This window comes from Taudactylus pleione, unplaced genomic scaffold, assembly GCF_031769625.1.
Source record: "Taudactylus pleione unplaced genomic scaffold, aTauple2 ptg000411l, whole genome shotgun sequence".
NCBI classification, from domain to species: Eukaryota; Metazoa; Chordata; class Amphibia; order Anura; family Myobatrachidae; genus Taudactylus; species Taudactylus pleione.
Window position 1 is genome coordinate 1,311,537 of NW_028284813.1, and position 17,242 is coordinate 1,328,778.

The window sequence follows — 17,242 nt, forward strand, 5'->3', positions numbered from 1 at the left end:
ATATTTTCTTGTCAATCGGCATTGTTTCATTGAAAAGGATTGATTGTGTGAGTTCTAGAACTGATGCTATGTGGAAACTAGAAGGGTTCCATTGTAAACATAATGTGACTGATGCAGAGTAGGGCGCTTATGCACCTGGGTTGCTTCTTACATACGTCACATACAATTACACCCATATTTTCAACCATTTGCTTTCCTTGTAAAAGACACATTTGCTATTAAGCTCAATAATCTCTCTCCATGCAGAGATGTGTCCTCATAGACCTATCCTTTTTCTACCATATGGGGCGAGAGGCCTGGCGCAATTTCCATGCTTTGCACTTTTCCCTCAGTTTTGCTACTTTTTCTTCAATTTTGCTTCTAAGTTCACATATCGTGTACTTGAGTTTTTAGCATTTTTGTAGCAAAAGAATTAGTATAAGGAACAGATTAAGCGGAAAGATGCATGGCACAGGTCACTCATATCGGCCCTGTCTTTTGCCTTTTACCCTAAATTGTTGTACTTTTTTCCTCAATGTTGTGATTTTTTTTTTTTTTGTAGTTTTAGTTTTGCTACTTTTTCCTCTTGCGCTTTTCTGTCAGTTTTGCATCGGAGTTCACTTACATTGTAAAAGGTATTTAGGATTAGTGTTTTGGCCCTGCTGAGTATCAAAGTCTGTGGCGTGCTAAGCGGGACTATTTGGATTTGATTTAAAAGTAGGTTTATGTGGACACATCTGTTCATTAATGTAATATATGTTAGAGTATGTGCAATTCAAAAAAGCACCTATCCCCCTCAGAAGGGGAGGCTCCAGGGGAGGGGGGTGGTCAGTGCGATTGTAACACTTCTCCCTGCCCACTACTGAAAGTTGCGCCTGTATAGCAGCGCAGCTGCACATGGGCCAGGTAAAGGAGACTGCTGAGACAGTAGTCTCTGCTCTCTCACTGCCCGATATACTGCTGAACTGCTATACAGGCGACGCCAGCAGTAATGGGCAGAGTAGTAGGGGCGATCGCTGACTTAGGCCCCCCCAACCGGCCTAGGTATGTAGTACCTGAGTAGCACTCACTCCTCCTCTCAGTGGTCTTGAGCACAAGTGTCAGATTCTAACGAATCTGCATATGTACAAACACGTGTCCTGTTTTCTGTGCATGTACAGAATATATCTCCCATTACACCGGCTTTGTCAATACCCTGGTAACAGCCAGAGGACTAACATTTTAAATCCCTTTTATAAATCAGAATGCTATAGTTATAACTACTCAAACCTCAATTTATTTACCTAATACTTTGTTTACATTTCTAAAGGATTTAGTCATGTTTAAGTAAAAAGCAAAACAGTGGAAATAGTTTGGAACCTCAAGACCCTTCACACTGTGGTGTTCCTGGTAATCCTTGACTTCAGTTTAAATGAATACAGACAGTGACTGTCTATATGTTAAACCAAATATAAATGTTAATCGTTAGTATAAAAGGCCAAATATACTGTAGTTCTATTCTGAGTAAATTTACATAACACACAAAAATGTATATAGACTGTATAAAACCATCGTAAAACTCCCAACAGTAAACAGCCGTATTTCATAGTGGCGTATATAGAGAGGGAGAGTTTTTATAATTCTCTCAATAAGAAAATCATGTTTTTGGTTACATATGCATAAACGCCATGAGATGGTTCAGGAACACAGTACAAAGCGAGCATAGTGGCAACATGTTGGAGTGGCAGCACCTGTTTGGCTGTAAATTACTGCGGCTAATTAGCTCGCTCGGTGCTATCCAATTAGCCCCGAAGTCGGCCTGACAACGGCACATATCAGGTTTTTTTTTCGGGACCTGATGTGTCCCAAAAAATAATCCACGATAAGTGCCGTTTTTTCTCCCAAAAGAGGGCGAGAACACATAGGTCCGCGAGCTTATCGCGGCTCCTTTGTGTTTAACTGGCGAACTATCCTATTATTTAGCCCAAAATAATAGGACAGGGAGAAAAAAAAATATCGGCGACAATTGGGAATATTCAGTGAAAAATCCCCATTTTTCGACAATCGCGGGGATCAATTAGCTCCCGAACAGTGTTCGGGGCTAATTGGATATGGCCAGGGCCAGATTAACAATGGGGCGGATGGAGCTACAGCTCCAGGCCTCCACATAAAAATAGGCCTATCATCATGACAGCATGATGTTGACTGGCCATCTGCTGTCCACAGGGTCAGCCATAATTCATAAGTAGCAAAATTGTATTTCTAGTTACCTTTTTTTATTTTATATATTTAAGGAGAAATTGGGGCTGATGGCGTAGGGTGTATACACTCCCACATGGCACTGGCCACTCCCACACTGCACTGGTCACACTTATCATAATAGGCCCTTGATCATTTTCATCTCCAGGCCCATGTGGCCCTCAATCCGGCCCTGGATATGGCCATTAGTACTTTGTAGCTTGTTTGAGCATACAGTATGTGCCTTGTTTTTTTTCAAATGTTCTACCAGAAATCCTTTAGTTGCTGTGCTTGTTTCCAATACTTACTGACTTTTTGGCTGCCCCCTTGGTGGGCGGAGGGGGATGTGGAATGTCAAACAAGTCATCGTGGCTCCACTATGCAGTGCTGATGTCACAGGCACTCTGGGACCACGGGGGAAGGAGGAGTTTCCGACTGGCTTTTGGGAGACTTGCCTACTCCTCCAAGTGGCCAAGAGGGCCACCAGATATTCAGGTGCCTCCCGGTCATTCCTGGGAGAGTGGGCAAGTATATTTTCCCATAACTCTGATACGAATGAGCATAATCAATAGTTGATCAGATTTCTCTTAAAATTATTTTAATGTATAATGGCATTTCTGGTGTGAGCACACTTCAGAGTCTTTTCAGCAGAGGCTGGCTGTTCTCTTTCAGCTAGGAAGCAAAAACAAGCAAGTGGTCCAGGCATTTCTACCAAAAAATGGTTTAAATAGCCATTGAAACATATGAAAAATTCTTAACAGAGAGTGCACCACCTACCAGCCCCATCTGACAAAGCAGAGACAATTCAAGTGATCTCTATTAAATACAGAGAGCAATTACATTTATATACAATAGAGGGAGCAATCTTGTAACCTATATATAATGCACATATTATTCTAGGGACAGATATACAATACACAGAGCATTATAGTATTACTGTGATCTCTAAACAATACACAGATAATTCTAGTGTGACATATAATACACAGAGCAATTACAGTGATCTCTAAACAACACACAGGTAATAGTAGTTTGATATATAATACACAGAACATTCTAGTGACTGATATATAATACATGGTATCTTCTGGGAGACCATATACAATGCAGGGACCATTTTAGGGTCTGATATACAATACAGAGGGCCTGATTCAGAGACTGACACTAATGCGATCGCAACTGCATTTTCGTATGCAACGCAGCTGCAAAATATGCAAATGTCAGCAAAGTTCACCTGAGCATAAAGTCGCCCACTGCTGCATTCTTACCTGTGTGCGACGACGCATACCTATGTAAGCATCAATAACTTCGAAGCACATCGGCGGCCATCTTACCCTTGCTGCAGGTCTGACCTGCCTCAGCCTTGGGTGCTTTTCTGACAGTCAGAGCTCACAATGTCTAATTTATGCAAGCCCATGTAACGGCATTTAAATGAACAGGCACACCTGCGTTTTTGTGACCACTCTCCAATACCACCCCCAAACGCTGGCAGTCTGTCGCTCACTTAGCAATGGATTCCTCTGTGCGTGCGTGATTGCATTGCGATCGCAGCGCACGCGCAGTGCAGTGCATGCGCATTGGCAAACAATTACTCTATCTGTATGAACATTGCATTAGCGTCCGTCTCTGAATCAGGCCCAGAGAGAATTATAGTTGCCTTTTATACCATTTTTTCAATCTATATAAAATACAGACTGCATTCTTTGGTGACTGTTCAAATTTCCAGTCACATGGGTTGGATATTAATAATCTTATTAGACTTAACTAAATTATCCACAATAATTTTTCTTTTATTGCAAGTGTGATGAGATCAGACATCAGAAGTGACCACACTCCTATCCTAGATCTGACCGCCTCATTTAAAATCTGAAAATTGCTACTATTTTCCAATTACTACCAATTGCCATGACTTAGCAGGAGTGTCCAACATACAGTACTTAAGTTCTGGCAGAAGAGCAGAGTGAGTGGGTATTCCACGTAAAGGTAGAGTACTGTGAATTAGGAAATGGTATACATGAGCAATGGGATCACCTATAAAACTTGGGGTGCAGGAGATAAATAGAGTAGCTAAGTTAATATACTGTATGAAGCGAATGTTACGTTTATTACTATGGATACATTTTCAGCAAAATTCTCTAACTGAAACTGCCTTGGCAAGTCATGAAAAAATGTGTTTTGCAGTCATGGAAACCATAGTGTATACTCTGCATACAACACCCAAAGCTAACAGCATGTTGAATGGACATTGCAATACATGTGTACATTGTAATGTTCCTTGCAACAAAGCATGATTATGAAGTATATATTACTCATGGCCAGCTTGTGTTATGTTGATTTCTACCTGCTCTTGTGTTTTGTTTCTTTTCCATGTGCTGTGTATACAAAGGCTGCAAATATAAGGGAGTTATTTAGATCACAATAGTGTGATCATGTTTATGATGTCCTATTTAAGGGGATATTAATTGTGCAATACGATCCAAATCAATACACTTTGGAGGAGATGTTTCAAACCTACAAGAGAGAGAAAGTGGAGAAGTTGCACATAGCTAGCAATCAGGTTATGACTATCCTTTATCTAGCACAGTCCATAAAATGACAGTTAGAAGCTGATTGGTTGCTATTGGCAACTTATCCTTTTTATCTATTTGAACTTTTGATACATCTTCCTCTTAAGCTGCATACACACATAAAGATTTTGTTAACAACGATTTTCTAAACTATTTTATGAACGATTTTCTGTCAGATTATCTGTCTGTAGTTCAAAACATTACACTTTAAAAAAATCAAACTATTTTCGTAACTTCCCTTAATGAAAATCGTTCAGTTGGTCAGTCAGAATGAACTACAAACTGGAACGTGCATGAACAATGATCGTTCATAGTTAGAACTCTTTTTCTCGATTTTTTGAACGATAACGATGTTGTTATAGTTAATCGTTCAAAAAAATCGTTATATGTATGCACTTTTGGTGTGAATACCTTCTGACCTTGCCACAAGAGAATCTGTGGTAAGTAACATTGTAAGAGTGGATATGCTGGACACTGTTACACAGCACATTAGCTGATCTGACCAGTCTCCACTGTCACCTGCTGTAAATGTATTGTAAGTCCAGTTTTTTTTTTTTCTTGTAAGGCCAAAGGAAGCCAGTATAACACATCAGAGACATGCAGGACTAATGTAATGCAATAAAAAAAAATGTAAGTGAGGCAAGTTGGGGAGCCTCTTAAAGGATGGGAGCAGTTCCACCCCTTCAGCTTTGCACCCTGGGTGTAAGTTCCTGTTGCACCGCCTTCAGTACAGCCCTCACCTTCCACTAACTTTGTGCTGCTTTGCATGTATAGAACAATAAAATAGACTACTATGGGCATACTATAGGTGGGTGGTTATATGCAACATTCATTATCTGTTAAATATGTTTTGATGGTTAAGACATTGAGGATGAGCATTTTTAAAATAGAGCATTGTTATCTAAGGTTTCATGAAATATATGTGCAACATTTATTGTGACAAGTATTGATCCTTACCTATTAAACCAACTGATTTCTGAGAGGATTGACAGTGTGGTTAGCATCCTGAAAAATAAACAATATTAAAGTGTAATATTTTAGGTATGAATGGGGACTACCTCAGAAGTCTACTTGATTTTGATTTGAGGTCTTTTACAGCTACTAGAAAGTAATTCCAAACACTGTTTTAAAATGTTATTGTTGCCTATAATCAAAAACTTTGCTCCTTTTGTGTAAAAGGCTTAATGTAGACATTGCTTTTTTTATGGGCTACAAAAGGCAGCTTAGTTTTTCTATAAGAAAAATGAGACTAGCTGCAGGGTGTTAAGAGACTTTGTGCATGTTGTGTTTCTCTGGAGATGATGGGTCTCTATGCCAAGGTTAAACAGCTCTTCAATTGTACTGTTATTGAGATTAATTAAATCAAATCCATTTTAGCGATCCAAGGGTAATCATGTCGAACAGAATAGAAAATTACAGTGGGTTCATTGCCAGTGTTTCAGCTGTTTTATGAGTTGTATTACCTTGTTTGGACATTTCTGAATTGTAACAAGAGTGTATGTGGATTCAGATATTGTAGGCTAAGTTATTTTTCCTCTGCTTCTTTAAAGATGTTTGTGGTTGAGAAGATTGAAGGAGTAAATTGCAGTCTTCATGAATTCAGTATTACTGGATCTACCTATGCTCCAGAGGGTCAAATGTGAGTATACAACATGAACGTTTTACAATCCTGAAGAAATGTAAAAGTACTGTACTGGTTTTAAATTCATTTAATTGGAAACTCCTATGATTCTGCGTGTAACATAGTCTTTATTGCAGACTGTCAATAACTTATAATGTTGCACCTCATACACCTACTTTATAATTATCACATGGACAAAATAGTTGAAGCCTTCATCATTTTATCTATTCTCAAGGAAACTCCTATTTCCTGTCAGTGTTTCCGAATGACTATTTCAGCAGTCTGAGACAATATTGGGCCTTTTCAGCATGAATTCATGGGACATCTTTTCCATGGCTTATTATTGGCCACTGCATTTGTGTTTACACCAACACTGTCTGACACGTCCTGCTTTCCATGTTCTCTTCCAGAGCCAAGTGTTGTCCCTTACCTGGTTATCCTAAACATTAGCATTTGCAAAGGCTGAATCTACAGATGTGATCACATACACCTATCCTCAAATTCCACCAAATAGCCCTATTAGTAACAAATTTAAAACAAAATTCAGGAAAGTACATAGTAATCTGGTTAAAAATGGAGAAGACCGATGTCCTATTTGACTGACAAGTGCCACGCATAGTTATGCTCATTCTGCTACTTTATACTACTTACTTTGTTACAAAAAAATACTAATCCTAAATGCAGTACTTAGGTAACTATTAGCTACTTAGTACACTATTAGCAAATTAAAATGCAAAATTAAATACTCAAGAACGTGAATCGTTTAAGTTGCGCCAGGTGTCTCGAGCCATGTGGCACAAAAAAGATAGGTATATCTGTAATTATCATAAGAAAAGGGGGATTAAAGTCTTTGGCGCTGGAATGGATCACAGTATAATATATTATTTATATAATATATCGAATGGTAGATATATTAGAAACCCCAAATTAGTTTTTGACTTACTAGTTTATGAATTACATGTCAATATATCTTATATTTATAATGAGCAGTAGTTATATTAATGGTGGCAAACTAATATACATACAAAATAAAAAGAACTAATAACCGAGCTCTATTGTGGTTAAATCGGCAGCATCATGTAAAGATTAGGTAAATATTTAATACAGATAAAAATAAACATATAAATAAGTACACATTACATACATACACTTTAAAACTTAATGAATAAAAAGAAAAAAGAAAGTAATATAATATATTAGTAGACATCATATCCAGTTATATAGTATCAGCTGGTTGTTAAATATTTATATACATTAAATCCTCAGATCTTAAATAATCTTGACCACTTAGCTGCGTCCGGCTGAGTGGATTGTTTTTATCAGGTAGTTCACCGAATGTTGTTGTATAGTGACAATTCTCAATCAAAAATTAATAGCCAGTAATCACCTTGTTTGCAGTATTTGTAAAAATGTATCAAGCAAAAATAAATGTCTTTCAGTATTACTTTTTGTTATTATGTCTGTGTATGCACAACACAAATATAGCTTTGTCCTCTCTTGCAAGGATATATTATCACTCACCCAGTCCTCAGATTTGAGGAGGTAAACAGGGGTGAAAAAAAAGTTTAGTGTTGGTGGCAGTGCTATGAGCAGAACTCATTAGCCGCGAGGTTCCACTAGCAAATGCCGCTCTCCCTCATATGCAAACACCGGTCTAAGCGCTGGTGTGTGGAGTCCTGTTAATAGACACCGCTCTCCTCCATACAAGGGCGCAGATCTCAGTGCAGGTAAGCTGAAATGGAGACGGATTTAAAGTTGCTGAAAGCGCTGTATTCAAGGCTCATTAGCCACAGGATCTTTGCCGACAAGCGCTGCTCTCTCGTCTCCTTTATGTATATACACTGTTCTTTGTGTGTAAATCCCGGTATGGGAGGGTGGTGAGTTTGTATCCGATAACCGCTCCGGAACAGAGATTACCTATAGCGTGCAGCACTCCGGGGAAAGGGAGTTCTGGAGACAATTTATCCAAGGCTATACCTGGTAATGGTGTATATTCAGCTGAGCATTGGATAGTGAATATCTTAATCTACCTAATGCGTTTCTTCCCTGGCTGGGAATTTCTTCAGAGCGGTGCGTTCAGCAAATAGTACTGGTTCCTGTTTTATGCTGGAGTTGATTATTTTATAATCAGCACCTGATTTGTTTCTCCATAGAGATGCTAGGTACTTAAGATTGCCTAATTTGATGCTAAAAAACATAAATTATATCTACTTGGTGCTTATATATATATATATATATATATATATATATATATAGTTAATATCCTACCTATCAATAGTTCAGAACAACATTTTTATATATGAACTATGGTACTTCCGTATCTTTGCGGCCCCCTGCTGGCTATGCCACTTGCGTATCTTCACTGACTAGCGAAGATACGTCATATGTGGGGGCGAGTGTGTTCGGCTGGTCATATGCAGCGAGTGTTCGGTGGCTAAAGAAATGCGGCAAGTGTTTGGCGGGTAAAGAAAGGTAAGTCTAACTTGGTTTATTACCACAAACAACGCGCGGGGGGGGCACGAAATGGGGACAGAACAGTGGAGGACAAAACAGATATATCGCGCATCGTCGGCGCCGAAATACAGTAGGGTGCGCCGTCTGCGCCGAAATACATTAGCAAGAGTCAGTAGTGTAAGTAATAGAGTACCTTACGTAGTGGCTAAGTAAGTTACGTTGCGGGGGCCGCAAAGATACGGAAGTACCTGAACTATATAAATATATAATAATAAGTAAAATTATTAACACATATTATAAAAAATTTTCAAAAGTTATGTTATATTGAGAATAAAAAATATTTTATCATAATTAAAACTTATAAGCTTATATTGATTTAAAAAATCGTACAAAATTGATAATATAAAAAATATATTTTAAAATATTAATAACATTAATAATAATAATGACAATAATAATAAATATAAAATAATTATTATTAGTATAAATAATGAAGATAAATAATAACCAATAGACATTATTAATCAAAAGTTTTTCTCATACTGGTTATATTTATATTTTGGAAAACTTATTGTATAAAAAACTTATGGTGTCATGTGACCCCTATACTAATATCATTAATGTGAAATCTTATAGTCTCTATTTATCCATACTTGCAATATACACATATACATAAAGTAACTGTAATGGAACTATATGGAAAAATAATGAAGATAAATAATAACCAATAGACATTATTAATCAAAAGTTTTTCTCATACTGGTTATATTTATATTTTGGAAAACTTATTGTATAAAAAACTTATGGTGTCATGTGACCCCTATACTAATATCATTAATGTGAAATCTTATAGTCTCTATTTATCCATACTTGCAATATACACATATACATAAAGTAACTGTAATGGAACTATATGGATCCATATGTAGACACCTATTGTGTCTCTATATGATGAGATATATATTCGTACATCAACAGTAATATTCTAATGCATAGAAGCACATATCAGTTAATTTATTCTTTAGTTATTTTCAATATTTTATAATTTCGTGTTTAATTATTTCATGTTGGGTTGATCTTGTTGACATAAGTACTTGATGATCAGTATAAAACCAATAATATTGTCTAGTTTTTTTAAATATCTGTAATTATGTAACAGTGCAATGTGCGGTTTATAACAATGCATACAAGATTATTATTTACATTACATGTTATGCAGCTTGTGTATTGAATGTATAAAAAAGGGGCATATTTTTGCAATGTCTCTATTTGACAATTTGAAATGATGCAGAATGTAGTACAGGTCTCTAGTTGAGCCAGATCTAGGAAGTATATGTCTTTGGGAGAAAGTGATAATAAGGTAACATGATTCCCAGCCCATAAGAACAAACAAATCACCATGGTTTGGTTCCTTCTATAAAAAGTAATACATATAGGTGCCTTATATGGCACCTAATGTTTCTTGGTGGAAACATCTTGCCAATTTGGCTAACAAAATAATTATGTGGCCTGGTTAAGCACAACTCCCGACATTCAAAAAGCAAAATCGAGACATAAATAAGGCCAACACAGTCTTTTGGAGATTAGAAACTGGGAAAGGGTCCACCAACAGAAGACTGTTCATCTATAACCCATACCTCTCAGCTGTATCTTTTTCATCAAGCAAATCAATGTAAGGGAAGGTGACTCGGATGTGTTCCAGTGCAGCCATAAGAGGAGTGCCAGGTTTCTGTGAAAAATTATTGCTGGAGTTGGAGGGTCAGTGAAATATTTATATAAAGCCAGTGACAGATACAATGGAACAAATGTGCAGAAGATGCTATGGTATTCCTGTGTATTGGTGTATGAGGGTATTCTGTTAATTAACCATGTTTACGTTTACATTCCAAGCCAAGTTTAAAAAAGTAGCAGTACTTATTTAGTTAGTTTATTTTTTTAATCTCTTTATGTAATCAAAGTACAAGATGATACAAAATTTAACAGAGAAAAACAGTCGTATAGCAGACAAGGAAAACCTGTAACATTGAATAGGCAAACCATATCAACACTAGCATATCAGTGGAAGAATCTCTTTCAGTTGAAAAAATACAGCAAAATTGTGAGGTGTGAGAGTCCTCTAAAAACTGAGATTGAGTATCCAGTGTCTAAAGGGTACAAGGTGGATAGTGACTGGAGAAGAATGTGGTGGAGAACACCACCAAATTGTAAATTAAAAAGAGTAGGGGTGAGTGATGGGAAAGATATAAAAATAGAGGAAGAAGCAAGAAATGGTAGATGGGGAGTCCAGCAAGTCAGGGGACCAAAGCTCGTCTGGGAATTGTCTCCTACCCTGCACCAGGTAGTCAGATATTTATACCTCGAATAAGACATTTATACCTGAATACCAGCAGTCCCAGGTCGTGTGGAATTTGCAAACAGTGTTTTGAAGGTTGGTGATCTATTACATTCTGGAGATAAACCAAATGCGGTTCACAATCTCTGGAAGTGAACTGGCATTGGGGCACTACCAAACTTCGTGCTATCTGCTTTTTTGTAGCACAAAAACAAATACTGTAAGTAAGGTGATTTGCTTCCGTAGGAGGGATATCTTCAGACATGCCCACCAATTGTAGAATAAAGTGCCAGGTTGTCCACATTGACTCCAGCATATATTTGAGGTGGTGAGTTACATCCTGTGCAGCTGGTCTGGCACTAAATGCCATCTAGTGCATAGGTTCTCAAACTCTGTCCTCAAAACCCCAAACAGTTCCTGGTTCCAGTTCCATGTTTTCCTGGTCTCCTCACAGAACCACAAGTGAAATATAGTTAGCTCCACTTGTGGATCTTTTAAATGTGTCAATGAGTAATGAATAGATCTGTGCACATGCTGGTTGACCTGGAAAACGTGAACTGTTTGGGGTCCTGAGAACCGAGTTTGAGAACCACTGATCTAGTGTACACGTTGTAGGAATTTTCCTTAATGGACACACTGATGGAGCATTTGGAAACGATTTTTCTAATGACGGCCCAGGTCTCTGCTTCCAAATCACATTCCCAAGCAAATTCATGTTCCAACAAAGTTGAAGATTCCGGTGCTAGAATGCAGTGATACATGAAAGATCTAGCTCCCCTGTCAGCTGAATGGTAGATGCAGTAATGTTCCAAAGAGCAGGTCAAGTATTTATTAACTTTTTGTATAATGGGTATTGTCTGAAATTTTTAGTGCCAAAACAGTTTGAGGCGCTTTTTAACTGTAGCTTTTTTTTTTTGCAAAGTAGCTTAGAATGTTAAGTGGAGAATCGTAATCAAACATGATCTATGCTGTTTTGTGTAGCACTTTGTAAATAGTTTTTAATTCACAATTACGACCTATTGCAAATTAAAAAATATTACCATGAAAAGATACATTAGTAAAAATTCAGCAAAACCTATATTATCAAACTCTAACTCTAATATGTGGTTAGTACTACTGTAAGCATATGCAGGGGCACTGAGTAGGGTCATTTATAAAGTACATTGGCATGCCACGGAGTATTCACAATGGGGATTGAACATGCCCCCACGTGCTTGGCCACACATCTCATACCAGTGCCCTGTGGTAGTGTTGCCTTAAAGCTACACTACCACATACTGTAAAATTTTACCTTTTCCCTCCCCCATCCATAGCCGGAACCCTTGGGGCTGCTATAAGAACTGGGGCTGTGTTGTGGAGGGAATCTGTATGAAATGCTGTCGGGCGTCAGGACTTAATACCGACGCCGGAAGGCAGACTTCTGAAGATCCCAATGGGGTAAGTATTGGGGCTATTAACCTTCCCCACCCCCCTAAACCCTCCCTTAGGGGTGCCTAACCCTCCCGTAAGGGTGCTAACCCTAACCCCCTTACTTTATTCGCAGCTGGAAACCTAACCCTCCCGGGGGGGATGCCTAACCCCCCCTTCCCATAGCCTAACCCTCCCAGGGGGGTGCCTGCTCCTAAGTCCCCCCAGAAGCCCCCAACCTAACCTTCCCCCCGCTACTGTCCGCACCCGCCGCCCGGCTTATCTTCATTTGGTATGCTGGGCGTCGGGCTTCCGGCGTAGCTATAATGACAGCCGTCAAGATTTCGACGCCTGTCATTAGTCCACAGCCGGGATTTGAGAGTCGGGAAGCCGGCGGTTTGCATTGCGTCGGTCTGCTTTCTGACTGCATACCGTTGCGGGAGGCAGAGCTGTAGAACAAAGCAGAAGTTGGAATTGAGAATTTCTGGAGCTGAAAAAAACTGTTGCTTGAAGCAGCCCCAAAGGCTTCAAAATTCTACAGAACCTTGTAGTTTACCTAGACAAATCATTTGCTGCACATTGCATCCACAAGGATATGTTGCAAGGAAGACAAACAGGGTATTATATGTATAATAATTTACCCAATACTGCTATAATTCAGATAACATCTAAGTGACCAGCATGCAATACAGAGAGCATCTCTTCCTTCATTTAGTACTAGGTACACACTGGCAGATATATTGGCTGATCGATTGATTGGCCAATATATCGTAAGCCCGTTGGCCAGTGTGTATCAGCGAGCCCAGAGGAAATCATCTCCCACCGGGTATATTCAGACTCTGTCAGAGGGCATTTACAGACAACAGCAGCTGCTCACAGCAACCACCACTGTCCCTAGAACACACCCTGGCTGTGGTGAGTCTCTCCTGGGTCCTGGCACACTCTGTCTACAGTATAACTGTGACAGTCTGTAATTATTTTAGCAAAAAATCAAAATTAACAATTTGAACATGAACATCACTTCACTTAAACTGTGTGTGTATGTGTGCACATATATATGTGTGTGTGTGTGTATATATATATTCTATTTGTGTACATACAGTCAGGTATTAAAGTATTAAAAAGTGAAAGTTAGATTTAGGATTGTTTAGTTTGTCCCATTACTTTTGGCCCCTTAAAAAGTGGGAGGCACATATAGAAACCGTTGTAATTCCTACACTGTTCACCTGATTTGGATGTAATTACCCTCAAATTAAATCTGAAAGTCTGCAGTTAAAGCACATCTAGTTTGTTTCATTTCAAAGCCATTGTGGTGGTGAATAGAGGCCAAAATATGAAAATTCTGTCAATGTCCCAATATTTATGCACCTGACTGTATGTATGTGTGTGTGTGTACTTGTGTATAGAGAGAGGCAACTCTAATTATGCCATTGACCCACAAATGTTATGGTTTCCTGTACCTTCACAATTCTAGTGTCTTATATTTGGTATATTTGGTATATTTGGTGATACATGTATTGGCACATGCGGGGGAGGGATGCTTAGATGAGGGGATGAGGGGACCCCCAGTGAGTTCAACGGGCCCAAATATTTATTTTGCCGTCCCTGGGCAAGTTACCAGGAACTTGACCCGACCAGTCAGGGTTAGATTAACAATTGACCAACGAAAATTTGTGGGGTCTTCTCTGATGTGTAGTGGCCCAAGCTGCTCAGCCCATTTGCGCTTCTTATACTTTGGTCCAGAGGATATCTAAAGCAAAGACCAGGTTGATATGAACGGTTTTAGGGGTGCCCAAAGAAGCTGGAACTTTGTCGATCAATTTTATACTCACACTGTGATGTATATTCTGCTGTACACATTGTTGCTGTCAACATTGGGATCATCGTCAGTCTTACTAAACCCCCCCTAATTTGCCATTAACAGCTGTGTGTATGACGCGTAATTGCCAAACTCAGTCAACCTCAGGTGTCGACGTTGCCAATTTGTAAATTTGATCAGGCAATGTCCTTAATCTGATTGGGTACATGGTCATGCATCTTTTAGCTTTAGCCTTCCAGTACCTTTACATGTAGAGTATGGTCAAATGTGAAATGTGAGATCTGGGTGATTTGGCACAGCAGCCAGTTTGTCCTCTATGTGAGGTACATATAGATAAATTGAAGCAAAATCGTAATCAAATAAATAGAAATAGCTTCCAGATATAGCACTTTTCTTCAAGTTATCCAACTTCGGTCTGGATTCAATTAACTGCAAAAGAGCAAAAACTTAACGTTGGTCAAGTTTTCACACAATTCGCGTGTTTTGGTGCGATATTTACACGTGTTTTGTCTATGCGTGCTCCGATTTTTACACAATCTTATTACAAAATATGCAAAAACTGCGCATGGTGAAACCAGTGAAAAGTACAGCACATTTTGGGAAAATTAGCCTATACCCCATAAAAAGACAAGCTGACATTGGAAATCAATATAGAAGTGTATTCGTGGACCTAATAAAAGTATTTGGGGTTTTTAAATTGTGTCAAATGGTTGTTACATGCATATTTGTATAAGTGTGGAAAAATTATAAAAAGCATTATTCTTTGGAAAAAATATTACTTTGAAATGGGTGCAAATATATTTTTGTGTCTTAAAAGTGCACTTTTAAAAAAAAATGCACCAGGTGTTAAATAATTTTATTTTGCCTAATTAGTCATTAGGAGGGGGGGGGGGGGTCTAAAGGCTTCTGAACCAAGTCCCCACATTTTTAATCAAAACTAGGAATTTGGCAAATTTTTTCACCTGCTCTCGGAGATGGTGTACTATGGAGTTTACACACATGCGCAAACTTCGGCAATAGGTTTGCATGATACACAGTTTTGTTCAAAAAGTTCGCACCTGCGAACACTTTCCCCAAAACGCGGCTTTTGCGGCTAATTCAATCTGGCCCTTAATGCTTTTATTTTTTCAAACAAACGGTCATGAACTGTCGATTGATTCCAAGAGTTCTAGCTGGAGATACTGTTTTGTGCCTGATATAAAAATAAAGTTGTTAAAAAGTCTTTATTTTTGTTTTTCACAGTAAGCTACATATTGAATTTTGGTGTGTATTTAAAGTATGAAATGTGTTACATGTTATGTGTATAATTTTGGTTAGACTTCAATGTTGAACAGAATTCTTGGTGTATCCTTGATACTATAATCCGATACTACATGCAAAAACAAAACTAGCGGGACCTTTTAATGATAACTGATGTGAAGCCTTCGAAAACTATATCTATTTAAATTATCGTGCATATGTGGTCCGTTTAAGAATTAAGAAAATACATGAATTGTCTGAACATGCATGGATACAGTAAGTAGACTTAAAGCTATTTTGCCACATAAGACCTAGAATAGTGATGTCTACTAAGGGCCATATTCACTTGCCGGCGAAAAGCCGTTATCAGCGATACTTTTTTCGCCGATGACGTTATTTTCGCCAATCTGGACTTATCCTAGTATTCAATTCTTCCAACTTTTCGCCGGTGTGGAAAGTCAGTGGTTCGAACCCAGCGATAACATATCACCTATGAATAGGTGTCGAAAAAAGTGCAGAATTGGGGTTTTAGGGTACAAACTTCCAAAAACCACCCTACACCCCTTGAACAGTCCCCCAAAGGTATTCTGTGTCAAAAAAAAATTTCAAAGTACCACAGGACACCCCAAAAAACGGTACTTTCATTTTGGGGACAGAAAAAAAAAAGTTGGGGTACAAACCTCTAAACTAGCGAAATAGACTCAGGGGGGGCCCCCAAGTATGCGCCAGGTGTTTTTTTTTATTGCAGGTGGTTGTGCCAGGTGGATTTTTCACATTTTTTAAAAGTTCACATTAGCCACTTTAAAATATGTTTGCACCCATTTTCAAGTACCCCAAATTTGCTGGGACTACTATTTTTTTTAAAAAAAACTTGCGAAATGTTATTCTTCATCACTTTTTCAAAGATGCTAAACAGCACCTATTGAGACCATTTAAAAAACCCAAATACCTTCAGCAGGGCTAATCAGGGGCATCCATGGTGATCCCCTATGTAAGTGCATCTTTTTGGGGGTGTCAGGCTGATTTCCCCAAAAATGACTTTTAATTTTTTATTTTTTTTTGCTCATTTCATTTTTGCCGGGTCCCGTTTTCGCCGATTCGGAATTGAATATGGGGATACGCGGGGACGAGCACGATACATTCCCAAAAGCGGCGATGACGGCAAAGTCCGGCAACTAACTTTTCGCTCCTAATTGAATATGCCCCTAAGTATCTAAAAACTCAGAATGTTAGTCAACTTCTGAGCATTGCGCTGGCATCTCGTACCCAACCCAAATTAACATAACAATACATATATTAAAATTAACCTACACCAAGATTGTTGTTTTGGGGGGCTTTGTACCCATTTTTACAACAAACTTTGATGGCTGACAAGCAAATATTACATCCAAATTTGATGGGCCACAACTTTAAGTATATAGCTGTTTAATTTCCTTTGTTTTCTTTAAACAGTTTAAAAGCTGATCAGCCTGTCCAGTGCGGGCAGTATGACGGTTTGGTGGAGCTCGCCACAATCTGTGCCCTCTGTAACGATTCATCTTTGGACTTCAATGAGGTCAGTATGGTTTTATGCTAATGGCCAATGTTGTGTATTCTCTAGTTTATTA

General features: G+C 38.5%; 1 protein-coding gene across 1 annotated transcript in view; it reads left to right on the top strand.

Annotated features, from left to right (window-relative positions):
- The window catches only part of ATP2A3 (ATPase sarcoplasmic/endoplasmic reticulum Ca2+ transporting 3), a 236,708-nt gene that overhangs the window by 176,846 nt on the left and 42,620 nt on the right, over positions 1–17,242 (top strand). Inside the window, exons 9-10 of the mRNA XM_088447036.1 lie at positions 6,314–6,402; positions 17,088–17,190. Of these exons, the coding sequence (XP_088303162.1) occupies positions 6,314–6,402; positions 17,088–17,190 (192 nt within the window). The remainder of the gene's footprint in view (positions 1–6,313; positions 6,403–17,087; positions 17,191–17,242) is intronic.